Source organism: Zalophus californianus, chromosome 3 (genome assembly GCF_009762305.2).
Source record: "Zalophus californianus isolate mZalCal1 chromosome 3, mZalCal1.pri.v2, whole genome shotgun sequence".
NCBI lineage: Eukaryota > Metazoa > Chordata > Mammalia > Carnivora > Otariidae > Zalophus > Zalophus californianus.
In genome coordinates, this window is record NC_045597.1 from 186,945,909 (window position 1) to 186,961,252 (window position 15,344).

The 15,344-nt window shown below is 46.3% G+C and overlaps 1 protein-coding gene and 3 non-coding genes across 4 annotated transcripts; all 4 read right to left on the reverse strand.

Annotated features, from left to right (window-relative positions):
- Positions 1 to 487: 487 nt before the first annotated feature.
- On the reverse strand, positions 488 to 10,296 carry NCL (nucleolin). Its single transcript, XM_027590442.2, has 14 exons — positions 10,111 to 10,296; positions 8,820 to 8,936; positions 7,003 to 7,498; positions 6,431 to 6,622; positions 6,138 to 6,224; positions 5,795 to 5,936; positions 4,749 to 4,873; positions 4,041 to 4,164; positions 3,407 to 3,564; positions 2,865 to 2,988; positions 2,485 to 2,618; positions 1,738 to 1,864; positions 1,144 to 1,367; positions 488 to 966 (listed from the first exon to the last, which is right to left on the reverse strand). Exons 1-14 carry the CDS (start codon positions 10,126 to 10,128, stop codon positions 890 to 892), a joined length of 2,145 nt encoding a protein of 714 aa, XP_027446243.1. The 5' UTR covers positions 10,129 to 10,296; the 3' UTR covers positions 488 to 889.
- Positions 1,548 to 1,681, reverse strand: LOC113921176. Its single transcript, XR_003519573.1, has one exon. It is a non-coding gene; the product is annotated as a small nucleolar RNA SNORA75 (small nucleolar RNA).
- On the reverse strand, positions 2,237 to 2,317 carry LOC113921187. The gene has a single exon (XR_003519583.1). It is a non-coding gene; the product is annotated as a small nucleolar RNA SNORD20 (small nucleolar RNA).
- On the reverse strand, positions 6,019 to 6,087 carry LOC113921184. The gene has a single exon (XR_003519580.1). It is a non-coding gene; the product is annotated as a small nucleolar RNA SNORD82 (small nucleolar RNA).
- Positions 10,297 to 15,344: the final 5,048 nt, after the last annotated feature.

The window sequence follows — 15,344 nt, forward strand, 5'->3', positions numbered from 1 at the left end:
GGAGTACTTATGTTAGGGAGTACGAACATAGTCTAATACCAAAGTTCTTTCTCATCGGTTTAACCTGAAGCTGTTGGTGGACTTGGTAGTTTCCTCCCCAGGCTCACAGTCCCAAAGCCCCCACTGGTCCAGTCATCTGGCACAAGTTCTATTGAGTCACTGCCAATTTCAATGGGTCCACGCTCTCAGCTGCATGCCTCAGGAGGCCTGACCAATGTGCTCCTAGACCCTCTCCAGAACTTCTTCAGCATACCTGATACCCTCAGGCCTGCTATAAGCAGGTAAGCCATAGCAGATTGCCAACAAGCCTTTCATGTCACCTTACCAGCCATTTCACCAAATCTTGTAGCCAGGATACTTGACACCAATTTACCAAGCATTTCCGGAAGGGGTGGTGGGATGGATCTGGAGTGGCAGAGCTGGCTTTGCCATGCTCTACCTTCAGTAATAGTCCAGGAGAAACACTCTAGGAAGTACAAGTCTGGCACCAGAGTTTAGGACTTTTAATTTGTCCCAAAGTTGCTGAAGCAAAAATCATGATAAAACATTCTGCTTTCCTTTACAACCCCCCAACGCAAAAAACAAAAACAAAACTATTTGTAGGAAAAAAATGGTTTTGTACATGGGAAGAAACAATATAAATTCAAAACTTACAGATAAGGATTAGCTCTATCACTCATCTCTTTAAAAAGTTTATATGAATATCCAGTCAAAACCAACAGGGTTATCTCCCTTGAAATGTTATCTATACGAATTTCCAAGTAGACCACAGGACTGTACTGTCTTGGAATGTCCTCAGAAGGCTCTGTCATTGATCAGGTAACAGAGTAAAAACCCCAGAGTCCTTTTCTTTCAAACAGAAGAGGGAAAGACAGAGGGATGGAAGAAACTATTCAAACTTCGTCTTCTTTCCTTGTGGCTTGTGGTCTCCCCCTCCTCCTCTGCCTCCTCGGAAGCCTCCTCGCCCTACAAGAAGGCAAGACATTCATTAAAGAATGAGTGCAAAGCTGCCAGGACTCCTCCCTTCCCCAGAGTGATCAGTGAGAACTTGTGAGACAGGGTACCATGGGCTCTGAGCACATTCCAAAGTGCATATGCCACAGTTACCAGGGCATACAAAAGGAAGACCCCCAGCCTTCTTACCTCCAAAGCCTCCCCGGCCTCTGCCACCAAATCCACCTCGGCCTCCTCTGCCACCACCTCGGCCTCCAAAGCCACCTCGGCCTCCACCACGGCCTCCAAAGCCACCTTCACCCTTAGGCTTGGCCCAGTCCAAAGTAACTTTGTTTCCATCAATTTCACCATCTTCCATGGCCTCCTTGGCAGCTTTGGCATCTTCCTCACTGTTGAAGTCTACAAAACCAAACCTAAAATGCCGAGTGAAATTGCCCATTATAGAACACATACTGAACAAGTGCCCAGATTAACCGCACATGCTAGACACTGATCCCATAGGAAGTAGACTTGCTCAACTGAGAAAGACCCAAATAATACAGCAGCTACCTATGGAAGGTTGAAACTGGTTTTACTGACTGCTTGAACCTCAGAAATGTCTCACAAAACAGCAAAATATACCTCTGTGAAGACAGAAGGTAAAATAATGCAACTGTGAATTGTCTCTTCTTCTCGTGCGAATCCATAAACTGCCACCAATGGACAGAAAGGAGCTCAATGAGAAGATGTGCTAGATGGGAGATCTCCACTTAGCAGACACCGAACATTCCCTGCTCATCTTACCCTTTGGAAGACCCAGTCTCCCGGTCAGTGACTATCCTTGCCCGAACAGAGCCATCAAATGACTCCTTTAATGTCTCTTCTGTGGTATCCTCAGACAGACCTTTGACAAACAAAGTTTTGGACGGCTCTACGGAAGAAAAATTGTACATTTTACCTAAAGCCACAATTCATAATAACCAGATGCTGGCTTTCAATAATGTCCAGTATAAGACTACTGGCCAAGAATGCTCATCTTAGCAGATGCTAGCCTTTCACTTAAAAGCTGAAAAAAAGCAGCTAAAAGCAACTTAGCAAACTAGTGCTGAATTAAAAAAGGCATACAACCACCACCATCTTAAGCTTACACTGATTACTAGAGCAGCTCAGATCCTGTCTCAGATCCTTTATGGAAAGCAGAAGTAATGCAAACAAGGCAGACAGCAATCCCTAAGCAGGCAGCTTTTTACAATTACTGCACAGGGCAGTAACCAGGGGCAGATGTACTGCTCAGAGAAGACAGCTGGATCAGAACTTGACTATCTAGAGGAATTTTCTTGAGATTTCATCAATTGTTTTCTCAGATAATCAGTCATCATATCCAGTATCCTTCACTTAGCAACAAGAGGAAAACAAAAATGTTCGTCTCTAAATTGGACCAAAAAAAACACCGAACCAAACCAAACCAACCAAACCAAAAAAAAAAAAACATGCAGCAATGCACCGAGCAGTGCTGACCCACACCACCACACCCTATTAAATATAACTCACGGCTCCGGGCATTAGGTGATCCTCTGGGTCCTTGCAACTCCAGTCTGATTGCTCTGCCCTCAATTTCCCTTTTATTACAGGAATTTAAAGCTTCTTTAGCATCTTCAAATGAAGCAAATTCTATAAATGCATACCTGAGGATGAACAATCTATACTTAGAGCAAGTTACCAAGCACATGGCTCCTATGCTATTATCTAACGCCACCAAGCCTTTTACCTCAAAGAGATACTTAAGTCATGCTCTTTATACAAATTTGTGGAGCTGAAGTCATTCAGCTTCCGGTAACAGGAAAAAATAACTTTACTCCCCCCCCCTTTTAGATCTATGCAAGACATTCTTAGAGCCCAAATTGATAACCTAAAGACACTAGTTATTTTACCCTTTAGATTTGCCATTTTGGTTCTGGGGCACTTTAATAAAAGTTGCCTTCTCAAATACTTCCTGAAGGGTTTCTTCTGTTGCATTGTAAGAGAGGTTGCTTAAAACCAGTGTTTTTGATTCACCTACAAAAAAAAAAAAGTGCCAAATGAAGACTGAAGCAATGGTCCCCAAGTTTAGTCACGGCTACAACACCTTACTCAAGAACTTCCACACTGGGAAGAGTTAACATACCAATGTTGATGCAGGTGGACTTCCACCTGCTAGTCATACTGAGTACTTGTCATGCACGATTTCATTCCTGTTACCTAGAGATAAAGCTACCTGTCTGCATCTTCCTACAACATTCTAATTTAAAAATGCACACTAATTAAGTAAAAAGCATACATATCAAAGGAAGCTAATCTGTCTATGTTCTAATGCAAAAGGACTCCATATAGCTCTCACTCAAGACACTGAGTTATTATTACAAAGAGGTGTAACTTGTTTGATGTCAATCTACAAGGTTTCACCCATCAATCCTGGGATTCCCTAAGTTCTTACCACTCCAAGTGCTATTCTTGCCGCCTCTAGAGTCGTGACTTTGACCCTTCTCTCCGGTGTAGAACAGGGAGATAGCCCGCCCATCTATCTCTGTGCCCTGCTTTTCTTCCAAGGTTTTTTCTGCATCAGCTTCGGTCTTAAATTCAATATAAGCAATCCTGCAAAACAGTGGGGGGGAAAAACCATATTCTTCTAACACAAATGTTTTAATCTCAGCAACAGAAACTTGTTTCAAATGAGTACAATAAAAACGTCGTTTCAAAAAAACTGAAATGTTCTGGTTTTCTGCCATGTTCCACTTCTCAATTAAACTTTCCTCCCATACTACACAAGGTTGCCAAGTACACCTAGAACATTTGCTCCTGGTCTCCCCACCTCACTGCATAACTACTATTACTTACAAAGCTTGGCACACTGCACAGTACTTTATACATACCAGCTCGCCTTTTAAAAAAAATCACACTACGGATTAAGTATATTATCTCCACTGTACAGACAGGAAATGGAGGCACTGATTAAAGGTTAATTTGCCCAGTATCACACACCGGGAAAGTGAGATCAAAATTTCTTTTACGAAATCAGGGAAATGCATTAATTTAAATAAAACTCAACCTTCCATAGACACAAAACATACCCTTTACTCTTTCCATCCTTGCTGACTAATCTGATCTCCGCAGCATCTTCAAATACTTCTTTTAATTCATCCTGAGTAACTTTGTAAGGCAGATTTTTAGCCAAAAGTGTTCTTGCATCTCGATCTAGATAAAAAAGACAAAACTGGAAACATATGGCCTAAAAGACACTCTCCTCACCCACAAAGACCAACTAATGGAAAAGTTCTGTTCAAATAATTTGAGATCCTACAATATATAAGGCACTCTGCTAGTATGGAGATGCAGCAGTGGAAAAACACAAGCTGCTGTCGTAATTGAAATCAAACTTTGTGCTGAATACTTAGAGCGGAGCTCAAACTAAAATAGGTGCTCAGTATTTTTTGAATTAAAAAACCATCTACATACATTTTGAAACACGGTAAGTGAACAGAGAGAAGCTAAAGCATACGAAGAGCGTAGCTGGGACGCACTCTAGTTCCAGTGAGTAAAGACCTCTCTATAGTTAACCAATTCTTTTTTTAATGAAGTCTATTCTTGCTTACCTGACTCAGGAATTTGTATCACCAGCAAGCAGTGGATTTAACAGTTGAACTCACTTAATTCTCACATTATAAGGAAACCCAAAGGAAAAAAGCTAAACTATTTAGTCTGGCCACTTAGCTCCAACTAGATACATATCCGTTAACAAGTTAGAGAGCAGTATCACAATCACCTAAAGCCTTACATACCTTTCTTACTGTCTTTTCCCTTTGGTTTTTCTAGTTTAATTTCGTTGCCGAAGACTTTTAAACCAGTGAGTTCCAAGGCTTTTTCCAGGTCTTCAGCAGATTCAAAATCCACATAGCCAAACTTCCTTTAAGGCGGTAAGATGAAAAAAGCAAAAATTATGAGTGGGGGAAAATCCCACAAAAACACAAGCTATAGACCACATACCGGGCAAGCAGTAACACTAATGTGAGGATGCAAACAAGGATCAAATTAAAACAAAAACACCTACGGTATTAACAGAAGTCAAGGCTCTATAAACTGTTGCTACTACAGCGTAAGGTGTAAATACTGATGCGAGTTTACCTTTGAGGTCTTATTAGCCATACTGCTCGTAACAATTGATATTAACCGACAAAAAGAACCTGTTTTCAGCACTAAGAAAATCCTACCTAAAAGCATTAACCATTACAGCTCTTCAAATCCAGTACTCTTACATACATACATACATATTCTTTTTCTTAAAGACTTTATTTATCTGACAGAAAAAGACACAGCAAGAGAGGGAACACAGGCACGGGGTGTGGGAGAGAGAGGAGCAGGGAGCCCGACGTGGGGCTCAATCCCAGGACCCTGGGGACCATGACCTGAGCCGAAGGCAGATGCTCAACGACTGAGCCACCCAGGCGCCCCTCTCGTGCATTTTTAAAGATTTTATTTATCTGAGAGCACGCGCAAACATGGGGGCGGGGGGCGGCAGGCTCCCTACTGAGGGAGCCCAATGCGGGGCTGGATCCCAGGACCGAGAGCATGACCTGAGCCGAAGGCAGACACTTAACCGACTGAGCCACTCAGGGGCCCCAAATCCAGTATTTTGAGATGGTTCTAGAAGCTTAAGCATCGAATCTCCTACCTTATTAAAAATTTAGTAGTAGAACAAAATTTAAAGATTTTGGAAACATCAATTTGGGATTTTATGTTTTGATAATCTGGTAACTTAATTCATTAATCTCTAATATTTGAAGACTTGCAAACCCAGAAGTAATGTGCAGAACTCCCTCATACTCACCTAGACACACCAATTCTGACATCCACAACGGCAAGATCATTTTTAGCGAAAAGGTCACTGATGCCCGTTTTTAATTCAGGAGCAGATTTACTGAAGTTCAGGTTTCCAACAAAAAGATTGAATGACGTAGTCGGTTCCGTAGCTGTGCAAAATACAAACTCAAATTAGTCTACTTGTAAAGTATGGCATAAGCTTAAACTTCCAGTCTGCCATTTCCACACAGAGCACATCAGACATCACAGTATCACATCAGGTTTCAGTATTAAGTCCCTTTGTTGTTCATCACTTGTGCTATCTATCAGGCATCCTAACCCTCCCCAATCCCCCCGCATTCCCCAGTCACCTTCTACTTTCTGCTTCTTGGCTTCTGGAGCTGCTTTCTGTTTGGCCATTTCCTTCTTTCGTTTTCCAGGTGCTTCTTTAACAGGCTCTGAAGAAGATTTCAAGCAATCTCGTTACCAGTGAGGAGCCGCACAGAATGAAGGGCCTCCCCCGACCCTTTCTCAGTTACCTCTGTACCCAACATGTGGCTCGAACTCATGACCTCACAGTCAAGAGTTGCATGCTCTAGCAACTGAGCCAGCCAGATGCCCCTTGAAGTGTCTCCTTCAAATTTTTAGAAGCTAACTTGATTACCTTCCTCCTCCTCCTCCTCCTCCTCTTCCTCATCGTCATCCTCCTCTTCCTCATCGTCATCGTCATCTTCCTCCTCCTCCTCTTCCTCTTCATCTTCGTCCTCAGCTGTGCTCTTGGCCTTCACAGGAACAGCTTTTGCAGGGGCTTTCTTCCCTTTGGCTGGCGTAGTCTCCATAGCATCTTCTTCAGAGTCTGAAAGTGATGCAACTTAGTCAAACACTCAGGAGAATTCTACCAAAACAGTATTAGTTCTGGGAAAATCTAAAGGAGACATACTCCCATCAATGCCCCTGTGCTTAGCAAATGATGGAAGGCAGTGAGATTACTTGGAAGCAAAAGGCTCCATTATGAAAAATGCTCACAGAATGTGCTGTTGTAAGCGCCTCCTCAGGGGCAGGCAGTGATTGTGGGTAAGCCTAGCGTGCCGCCAACACCCCAGAAGACGCCTGGAACGGTTTTCGCCTAACTCCCAGGTCGTCACGGAACCCACAGAAGACGGAGCATTACTACCGAAACTCACCCCTGACGGATCTTACAAAAGGGGCCCAAGAACCAACGAAAGAACTCCTAACCGTCTTCCTCCTCGTCGTCGTCGTCCTCGTCGTCGTCGTCCTCGTCCTCCTCGTCGTCGTCGTCGTCGTCCTCGTCTGAGGCAGGGCCGGCCGCAGCTGCCTTCATCACCGCGGGCTCGAACTCGTCCTCGTCGTCGTCATCCTCGTCCTCGTCGTCGTCGTCCTCGTCACTGTCGTCCTCGTCGTCGTCGTCGCTGTCCTCCTTCCTGGCGTTCTTGCCGTTCTTTGCTCCCTTGGCCGGGGCGGCCGCTCCCTTCTTACCAGGAGCTGCTCCCAGTGCCTTGCCTGCTGCGGCCCCCTTCTTGCCAGGTGTCGCTACCGCTTTGGCCGGCACAACGGTCTTCTTGGCTGGCGTGGCCACTGCCTTTTTGCCAGGGGTGACAACTGCTTTCTTGGCCGGTGTGGCAACTGTGACTTTTTTTGTCGGGGAAACCATCACCTTCTTTGCTGGAGCTGTGGTGGCAGCCTTCTTGCCTTTTTTCTGAGGAATGATAACCTGAAGAATAAATAAAACCAAACGTAAGTCTGTTCCCAAACCCAAAAAGACAGCTCGGTGTCATGAGCCGGTACTGAACCCTGGAACTGGCGCTGGCTCCAGACCACGCGCAGGAGGACGTACGCTAGCGGGCTCAACTACAGGCCCGGGACACGGGCCCCGCCGTGTGCCGGAAAGGAGACCCTTCATCGTCAAGTCCAATGCTCAAGCATACGGAATCCCTCCTTAACAGTTAAAGTACCTCACACATCACAACCCCATCTTTAAAGCAGCACAGCCTAACGCGGACTCCGACGACAGGCCGCGCGGACCCCACCTGCCACCGTGTGACAGCCTTAGGCAACGCTTTAAAAAAAAAAAATCCTAAGCCTCAACTTCTTTCTCCCGTGAAGGTAACAGCACCAACCTCACATATTGTTAGAGATTATGAGTTGACGTATGTAACTGTTAAGTCCTGCACATAAAAAGTTCTACTCGTTAAGTGCTACTAAATCATTTAGAAGTCCTAGAGTGGGTGGCACTATAAAGTTCATTGAATGCTCATTATTAAAACCAAAAAATAAAACGAATATCAAATACACTGGGCAGTTAGCCCTTGCAAAATTAATACAAAAAGTGAGCATCTTAGGCTTGATAAAAACCGTTATTCACCTACATTTAAGTTATACTTTTTGCTCACTGCTGGTTTTATCGGGTAATGTATTATCAGTAAAACCTTGATTAAATCCTACACAAGAAATCTGAGCACAAATACAATAGTTGTCTTTACAGTGAACAAACAGGAACCAGGAATGGTAACAGGTTATACACAAAAAGAGGTGGCAACCCTCAACCCACACCAAGAGGTACAGTAACCAGTATCACTAAGCTCATACACAATGAACAGAGACTAAATCCCGCTTAGAAGCTGGGAAAATAATTAAAATAACCACTATTATTATTCTGGTAAAGCCAACCTCAAACCTGAATACAATGCACAGCAATGCCGCTCAACAGTTAACAGTCCAGGCTGTTTATTCATCTAGTATGTTAGGTTAACATACTCAAACTAGAAAAATGTCACTAGTTAGTTAACAAAACATGTAACACCAAGCCCTGAACAGTGCTCATGGAAAGGAGACTCCCAATCTTTTCTCTCAAATCCAAATACTTACCTGTATCAACATGTCAATGAAGGGCTTGGGAAACAATCATGTCAGCAGGCCACGGATGAAGGAATATAATCTTACTTTTGTCAGTATTTTCAGACATCTAATACCACCTGTTTTAACTCTCCATTTCCTAGTGGAACACACGTCTGCATTAAGTCGTATATAATTACCTCTTCTCCACTGCTATCATCATCTTCATCTTCTGACATTTCCTCATCTTCACTGTCTTCTTCTACCTCCTTTGGGGGAGGAGCCATTTTCTTGGGGTCACTTTGATTTTTACCAGCCTAAAACAGACATTTAGCACATTACACCTACATCTCAGACCATTCATATTTTGCCATCATTCTTTAGAAAAAAGCAGTCATCTCCCTTTCTTAAAATCCGTCTTTCCTACTGCTAGATATTAAAATAAAAATATAAACTGTTATTGAGGTCAACGTTAAAACAGAAACTGTCAACCCCCACTCCATTATTCCTGTCACGTTTTACAAAAAGGACCCGAGAATGGAAAGGCAGCTACAAGGAAAATTATCTCCCTCCTCCTTCTGCCTTCGTTAAGCACATCCGTTTTTTAAAACTATACTTGCAGCATCAACCATTACCTCAGACGTGAATTTAATAAACTACAACTGGCCAATTTTAACGGCCAACAATCCGTAGCCCTTCACCGAGAGCGGGGAACTACACCTGAAAAAAAGCCTTTGGTAAATTCTGGCACCACATCCTACACTGTCGCCTGAATCCAAATTCGGGGGAGGATCTTTAAGACAATTTTTTTTTTTTTTTTTTTTTTTTTTTTTAAATCAGACCTTAACCTCACTACAGCTTTGGTCTTCCCATGAACTTCCCTCCCGTGGTAACAACCCCGCCCCTTCCAGGCCCGGCGGGGCCACGTGGGGATACCCCGCAGGTCCCCATGTGCGCGCAGCACGGCACAGAAAGCACGAGGCTGGGCCTCCTCCTGGAGCCCACCTCGTGTCCGCCTGCCTGGCCGGAGCCGACATCCCGTGGGCCGCAGGGCCTCCACCTAAAGCAATCCCGCCGCTTCTCCACCTCACCGCCAGGTCCCGTCCGCAGACGCCGGGGCACACGCGGCGCGCGGCCCACGTGGCGGGCCGCGCGCTGGGGCACGTGCGTCAGGAGGCGGGGTCCCGTTTGGGCCAGCCGCAGGAGTTTGGCATCATCCCTCCACCCCGGGGCCCAACGCCCCCTCCCCAATCAGTCTTGAAGTCTTTCCGCGCCCCATCAACCACCCGCGGAACCTGCCGAAGCTCTTCACCTCTCCACCAAATAGCCAAAAGCCGCGAGACCTCCCCACTAATCGCGCGAGATTTCCCGCAGCATGGCGCCCTCGAACGCGCCCGGGACGGCGCGCAGGCCCTCCTCCTCGCGGCGCCGCGCGCGCGCTCCTCAGAAAGCAGGCCTCAACGTCCATGCTTGCGCAAGCCGTCTTCTTACCTTTGCGAGCTTCACCATGATGGCGGCTTATGCCGACAGAGTGTGTGGCGAGCGAGTGGCGCAGACGAGCCCAGAGAAACCCAAGCGACGTCGATGGCGGCCGCTGGTACAGAAGATCCCGGAGCGCGTACACTTGGCTGCTAGCTAGAGCTCGAGACTGAGGCGAAAGACTGAGCCTGCCCAGTAATCGCCTCTGGAAAGGCGACGACGGCCCCCTCGTGACTCCGTCTCGACCAATCAGAGGTTGCGCCCATCCCCTGGACCAATCGCGAGCCTCTACCCAAGAACGGCGCGGGGCGGGGCGCAGGCGGGAGTGGGCGGGCCGAGGCGGGCAGGGGAGGGGGAGGGGATTCGGTGGCGGCGCCCTGGGGGCGGGACTCGCTTTGTGCAAGGCCGGCGCTGATTGGGTAGTGAGAGCGCGGTTCCTGAAGTGCCCCTCCGCGGCTCGCTGTCCGGGCGCCTGCGCTGTGGGACGGACGTTTTTGGCGCCGCTCGTTCCTGAGCCCCGGGCTGTTGGATAGGGATGGTCTTGGGTTCCCGAATGTGTCGAGGTCCTGTGGACTCGGGAGGCCTTGGGGATGCTACGCGGCTCCGGCCCGCTCTCCACGCTGAGCCGCCCGGCGGCCGTGGAGAAAGCAGTTCGTCCACCGTTTCCCCGCTGATGAGCCCGAGACCTCCGGAAATTCAGGGTCCGCAAGGTTCACAGCGCCCCCGTTGGAGGCCCATCTCAGCCCCGCCCGCCAACGGACCAGGGCCAGAAAATCCCCGTCTGCAGGTGGTTCTCTCCCGGGCCACGTGTCCGAAGCTGCCTCCTGAGAGCTTTTTTTTTTTTTTTTTAAATAAAGACAGTCGCGTATGTTGTGAGCAGTGCACAGATAGCACATTTAATGTCAAGTAAGCTCACGCACTAGGTATTTCTCCCAATGAGGAAAAGGCCCAGAGAGATAACTTTCTGGTGGTCACCAGGCGTCGTAACTGGGGTGGGGAGAGGAACCTGACCAAGCACAGAGCCAACCCTTTGACCACTCACAAGTTACCTTTTTGTTAATTTGGGACTAAAGCATACGTTAAAATGTGACTGCGCATTCAGTATCACCAGATGGTCCAGGAGTCGGTCAAAAGAGCCAAAGAAAAAGTTCCCTCAATGGCGGAGGCACAGAAGGTTCTTTGCATTGTGATTTGATTTTGCCAATTATTTAGATGGGTCACTGTGGGCAAACTTCATTGGTGCCAAACTTAACCCAGAGCACTTCCTGCTCTGCCTAGAGCCTAGTATAGAGCCTGCCTAGAACATACCCTGGGCATCTGATACCTAAAATGTTTCTACGAAACCATGCCTGATACCTTCAGCTATGACGATATTTCCACAATTGCACTGCTGTTCAGAGTCAACTCTGGAGATTCTAATTAAAGAGGTTTGGGTTGGGGACCAGGATTTTGTATTTTAACAAGGGCCCATGGGGATTCTTGTGAGCAATCAAGTTATTTTGCAATTCCTAACTAGCATACTCCTGGGACTGAGTATGTAGGAAATCCACAGTTACTCCGGGGGGGCTCTGATCAGGGAGGGGGCTGGGGCCAGTTCTGCGGTCAGCACCCTGCTTTCTGACCTGTGGAAATCCCCCAGGAAGTTCATTTTCTAAATTCTGAGATGGGGACCAGGGTACACTTCCTGGGTTATGGGGGACAGAAAGAATGGCATGGGCCAAGGCATGGTGGAATAAGACCCTGGTGTTTTTTTTGGGGGGGGTGTTTTTGTTTTGTTTTTAAAGATTTTATTTGACAGCATGAGTGGGTGGGGGAGGAGCAAGGGGAGAGGGAGAAGCAGGCTCCCCGCTAAGTAGAGAATCCCATGAGGGACTCTATCCCAAGACCCTGGGATCATGATCTGAGCTGAAGGCAGATCCCAGGACCTCGGGATCATGACCTGAGCTGAAAGCAGATGCTTAACCGACTGAGCCACCCAGGTGCCCAAAGACCCTGGTGTTTTCAAGCAGTATGGCACAGAGCAAGATTAGGGCACTCATAGAAAGAGGCTGGAGAGGTGAGCGGTAGGCATGATCAAGTGAAAATATTCTAGAAATATTGGTGTGGCTGGTTCCTTGTTCAGATCTGTTCATATCACCTCCTAAGAGGTTTTCCCTGACCTTCTAATGAAAAGTGCCACCCAGGGACTCCCTATCACATCACCCTAATTGAGTCATCTGCAGGTACATAATTACAACCTGGCATCTTTCTTGACTGTTTATTGTCTGTTTGCTCCCTCCTCAGCCATGAGAACATAGATTTTGTTCTCTGCTATATTCCTGGCACCTAAAGCATTGGCGGACACAAGTAGAGGTGAAAATCATTTGTTGAATGAATGAATGAATGAATGAATGATTGATTTAGGAAAAGGAAGTAGTGGGAAGATCCAGTATTGTTTAGTGTTCAAGTCCCTTGCTTTGGAGTCAGCCTGGGATAGAAAAATAGTTATGCTTAATATTTACATAATGCTTTACTAAGTTCCAGGCAGTATTCCAGTTTTTTACATATTGATTCATTTACAAGAAAGTTACCTCTGTTTTACAGAACTAGGGCATAGTGAAGCAAATCAACTTGTCCAGGGTCACATAGCTAGTAAGTAGAGGAGCTAGGACCCTACTCTGTCATTCCAGGTTCTTCATCTATAAAATGGGGATCATAATAGTACCAGCCTCTTGGGTCATTATGGGTATTAAGTGAGATGCTGCGTGTATTTTTTTAGGGCAAATAATAAGCCCTAAGCCCTCAATTTTTTAAAGATTTCTTTAGTTTTTAGAGAGAGCACGCAGGCAAATGGGGGGAGGGGCAGAGGGAGAGAGAGAATCCTCAAGGAGACTGACTCCCTGCTGAGCCGGGAGCCCAACGTGGGCCTCCATCCCATGACCCTGAGATTATGACCTGAGCCAAAATCAAGAGTCACATGCTCAACGGACTGAACCACCCAGACACCCCAGCCTTCACTTTTTAGCCATTGTTACTACTGACAGACTTGGTGACTTGGATAGAGAGGGAGAAAGGATAATTTACTTCCATTATCTGTTGAGTGTGTGCGTGAGTGGAGTGACACAAGCAGGGCTGCAGATCTGGGGGGGAGCTAAGGAGATCAGTGTGGGACATACTGAGTGCATGAGGAATACCCACGGCTTCAGGCCATTGGTCCTGCAGAGATGGTCACATGGCCACAGGCACAGGCTGTATGAGGAACCTGCCCAGAATAGCAGCCAGAATGAAGAGAGGAGGCAGCCCAGGCCTGGTAGGAGACATCTGGAAGTGGAAGAAGGCCCGAGGCAGAAGCAGAGCCAGAGAGGGGAGTCTTACTTTTTATTTATTTTTTAAGATTTTATTTATTTATTTGAGAGACAGAGCACAAGTGGGGGGGGAGGGGCAGAGGGAGAGGGACAAGCAGACTCCCCACTAAGGCAGGGCTCCACGCAGGGCTCAATCCCAGGACCCTGAGATCATGACCTGAGCCAAAGTCAGACAATTAACTGACTGAGCCACCCAGGCGCCCCAGAGAGGGTAGTTTTAGAAGCCAAGGAAAGAGAATGATCCCCCTGCTAATGCTGTTCAAGGAAGAAGATGAACTTTGGGATAGCCTGTGGAGAAGGAGCCAGTAGAGGGAGAATTGGAAGGTCAGAAAGAAAAGGAGAGGACAAGATAAAGTGAGGAAGGATTCTTGAATGAAGGGGCCACCCCTTGGTCCAGACCAATTTGAGACTAAGGGTAAGAGTACCCGTGTAGCTGCCAGTAAGTGTATGCCAGGATGTAGGCTGGGGGGCGCAGCAGCAAGGCTGACCTGTCAGTCTGGCTCAGTAAGTGCCTCCTAAGTGCCCAGATGGTGCCTGGTGCGTGGAAGGTGCTTAGTAAACATCCACTCATTGAACAGAGTGTGGGTGTCAGAATCATGGTAGCTCCCGTCTGTTGGGAGAATGGGAGGTTGTCTTCTGAGAGGAAAGGGAGGGAGTGGGATGGGAGTTTACTGAGCAGACAGTGGTAGGAGAAAAGGAGGGGACACTCTCTTAAATGCCCAAGGATTGAATTAAAAGGCATGCAAAGGTTGGGGCACCTGGCTGGCTCAGTTGGTGGAGCATGAAACTCTTGATCTCAGGGTTGTGAGTTTGAGTCCCATGTTAGGTGTAGAGATTGCTTAAAAACAAAATCTTTAAAAAAAAATAAAAATAAAAGGTATGCAAGGGAATGTAAATTGGTGCACCCACTATGGAAAATGATACAGAGGTTTCTCAAAAAATTGAAAAACAGCGCCACCATATGATCCAGCAGTCCTACTTCTGGGTATGTTTCCAAAAGAAATGAAAACAGGATTTCAGAGAGATTATCTGCACCCCCATGTTCATTGCAACATTATTCCCAATAGCCAAGGTACAGAAACAACCTGTCAGATGAATGGATAAAGAAGATGTGGTACAGGGCGCCTGGGTGGCTCAGTCGGTTAAGCGACTGCCTTCGGCTCAGGTCATGATCCTGGAGTCCGGGGATCGAGTCCCACATCGGGCTCCCTGCTCAGCGGGGAGTCTGCTTCTCCCTCTGACCCTCTTCCCTCTCGTGCTCTTTATCTCTCATTCTCTCTCTCTCAAATAAATAAATAAAATCTTTAAAAAGATTTTTATCTTTTTAAATTGGAATATTACTCAGCCAAAAGAAAGACATCCTGCCATTTGGGACAACGTAGATGGACCCGGAGGTTATGATGCTAAGTGAAATAAACACCAGACAAAAACAAATACTGCATGTTATCCCTTATATGTGGAATTCTAAGAAAAGAAAAGAAAAATCTAACTCCTAGAAACAGAGTAGAAAAGTGGTTGCCAGGGGTTGGGGAATTGAGGAAATAGGGAGAGGTTGGTAAAAGGGTGCAGACTTTCAGCTATAAGATGAAGGAGTCTGAGGAGCAAATGTAAAACATAGTGACAGCAGTTGATAATACCGTATTGTATAATCGAAATTTGCCAAGAGTAGAACTTCAGGGTTCTCACCAAAACAGAAAAGATAAATATCTGAGGTGATGGATATGTCAATTAACTAACCGGGGGAACACCTCTCGGTGTCTAGGATATGAAATCACCAGGATGCATCCACTTTTAAATATCCTACAATTTTAAATGTCAGTTATACCTCAAAGCTGAAATTTAAAAGACAAACGCAGAGCATCTAAAAATAAAGGTGAGTAAACACCAGATGAAATAAATTGC

Coding starts and splice junctions, on each gene's coding strand:
- NCL (XM_027590442.2), bottom strand. Junction 6,225..6,430: donor GGAGGAGGAGGAGGAGGAAG/GTAATCAAGTTA, acceptor AATCTTCTTCAG/AGCCTGTTAAAGAAGCACCT. Junction 2,619..2,864: donor CAAAATGGCAAATCTAAAGG/GTAAAATAACTA, acceptor GTTCATCCTCAG/GTATGCATTTATAGAATTTG.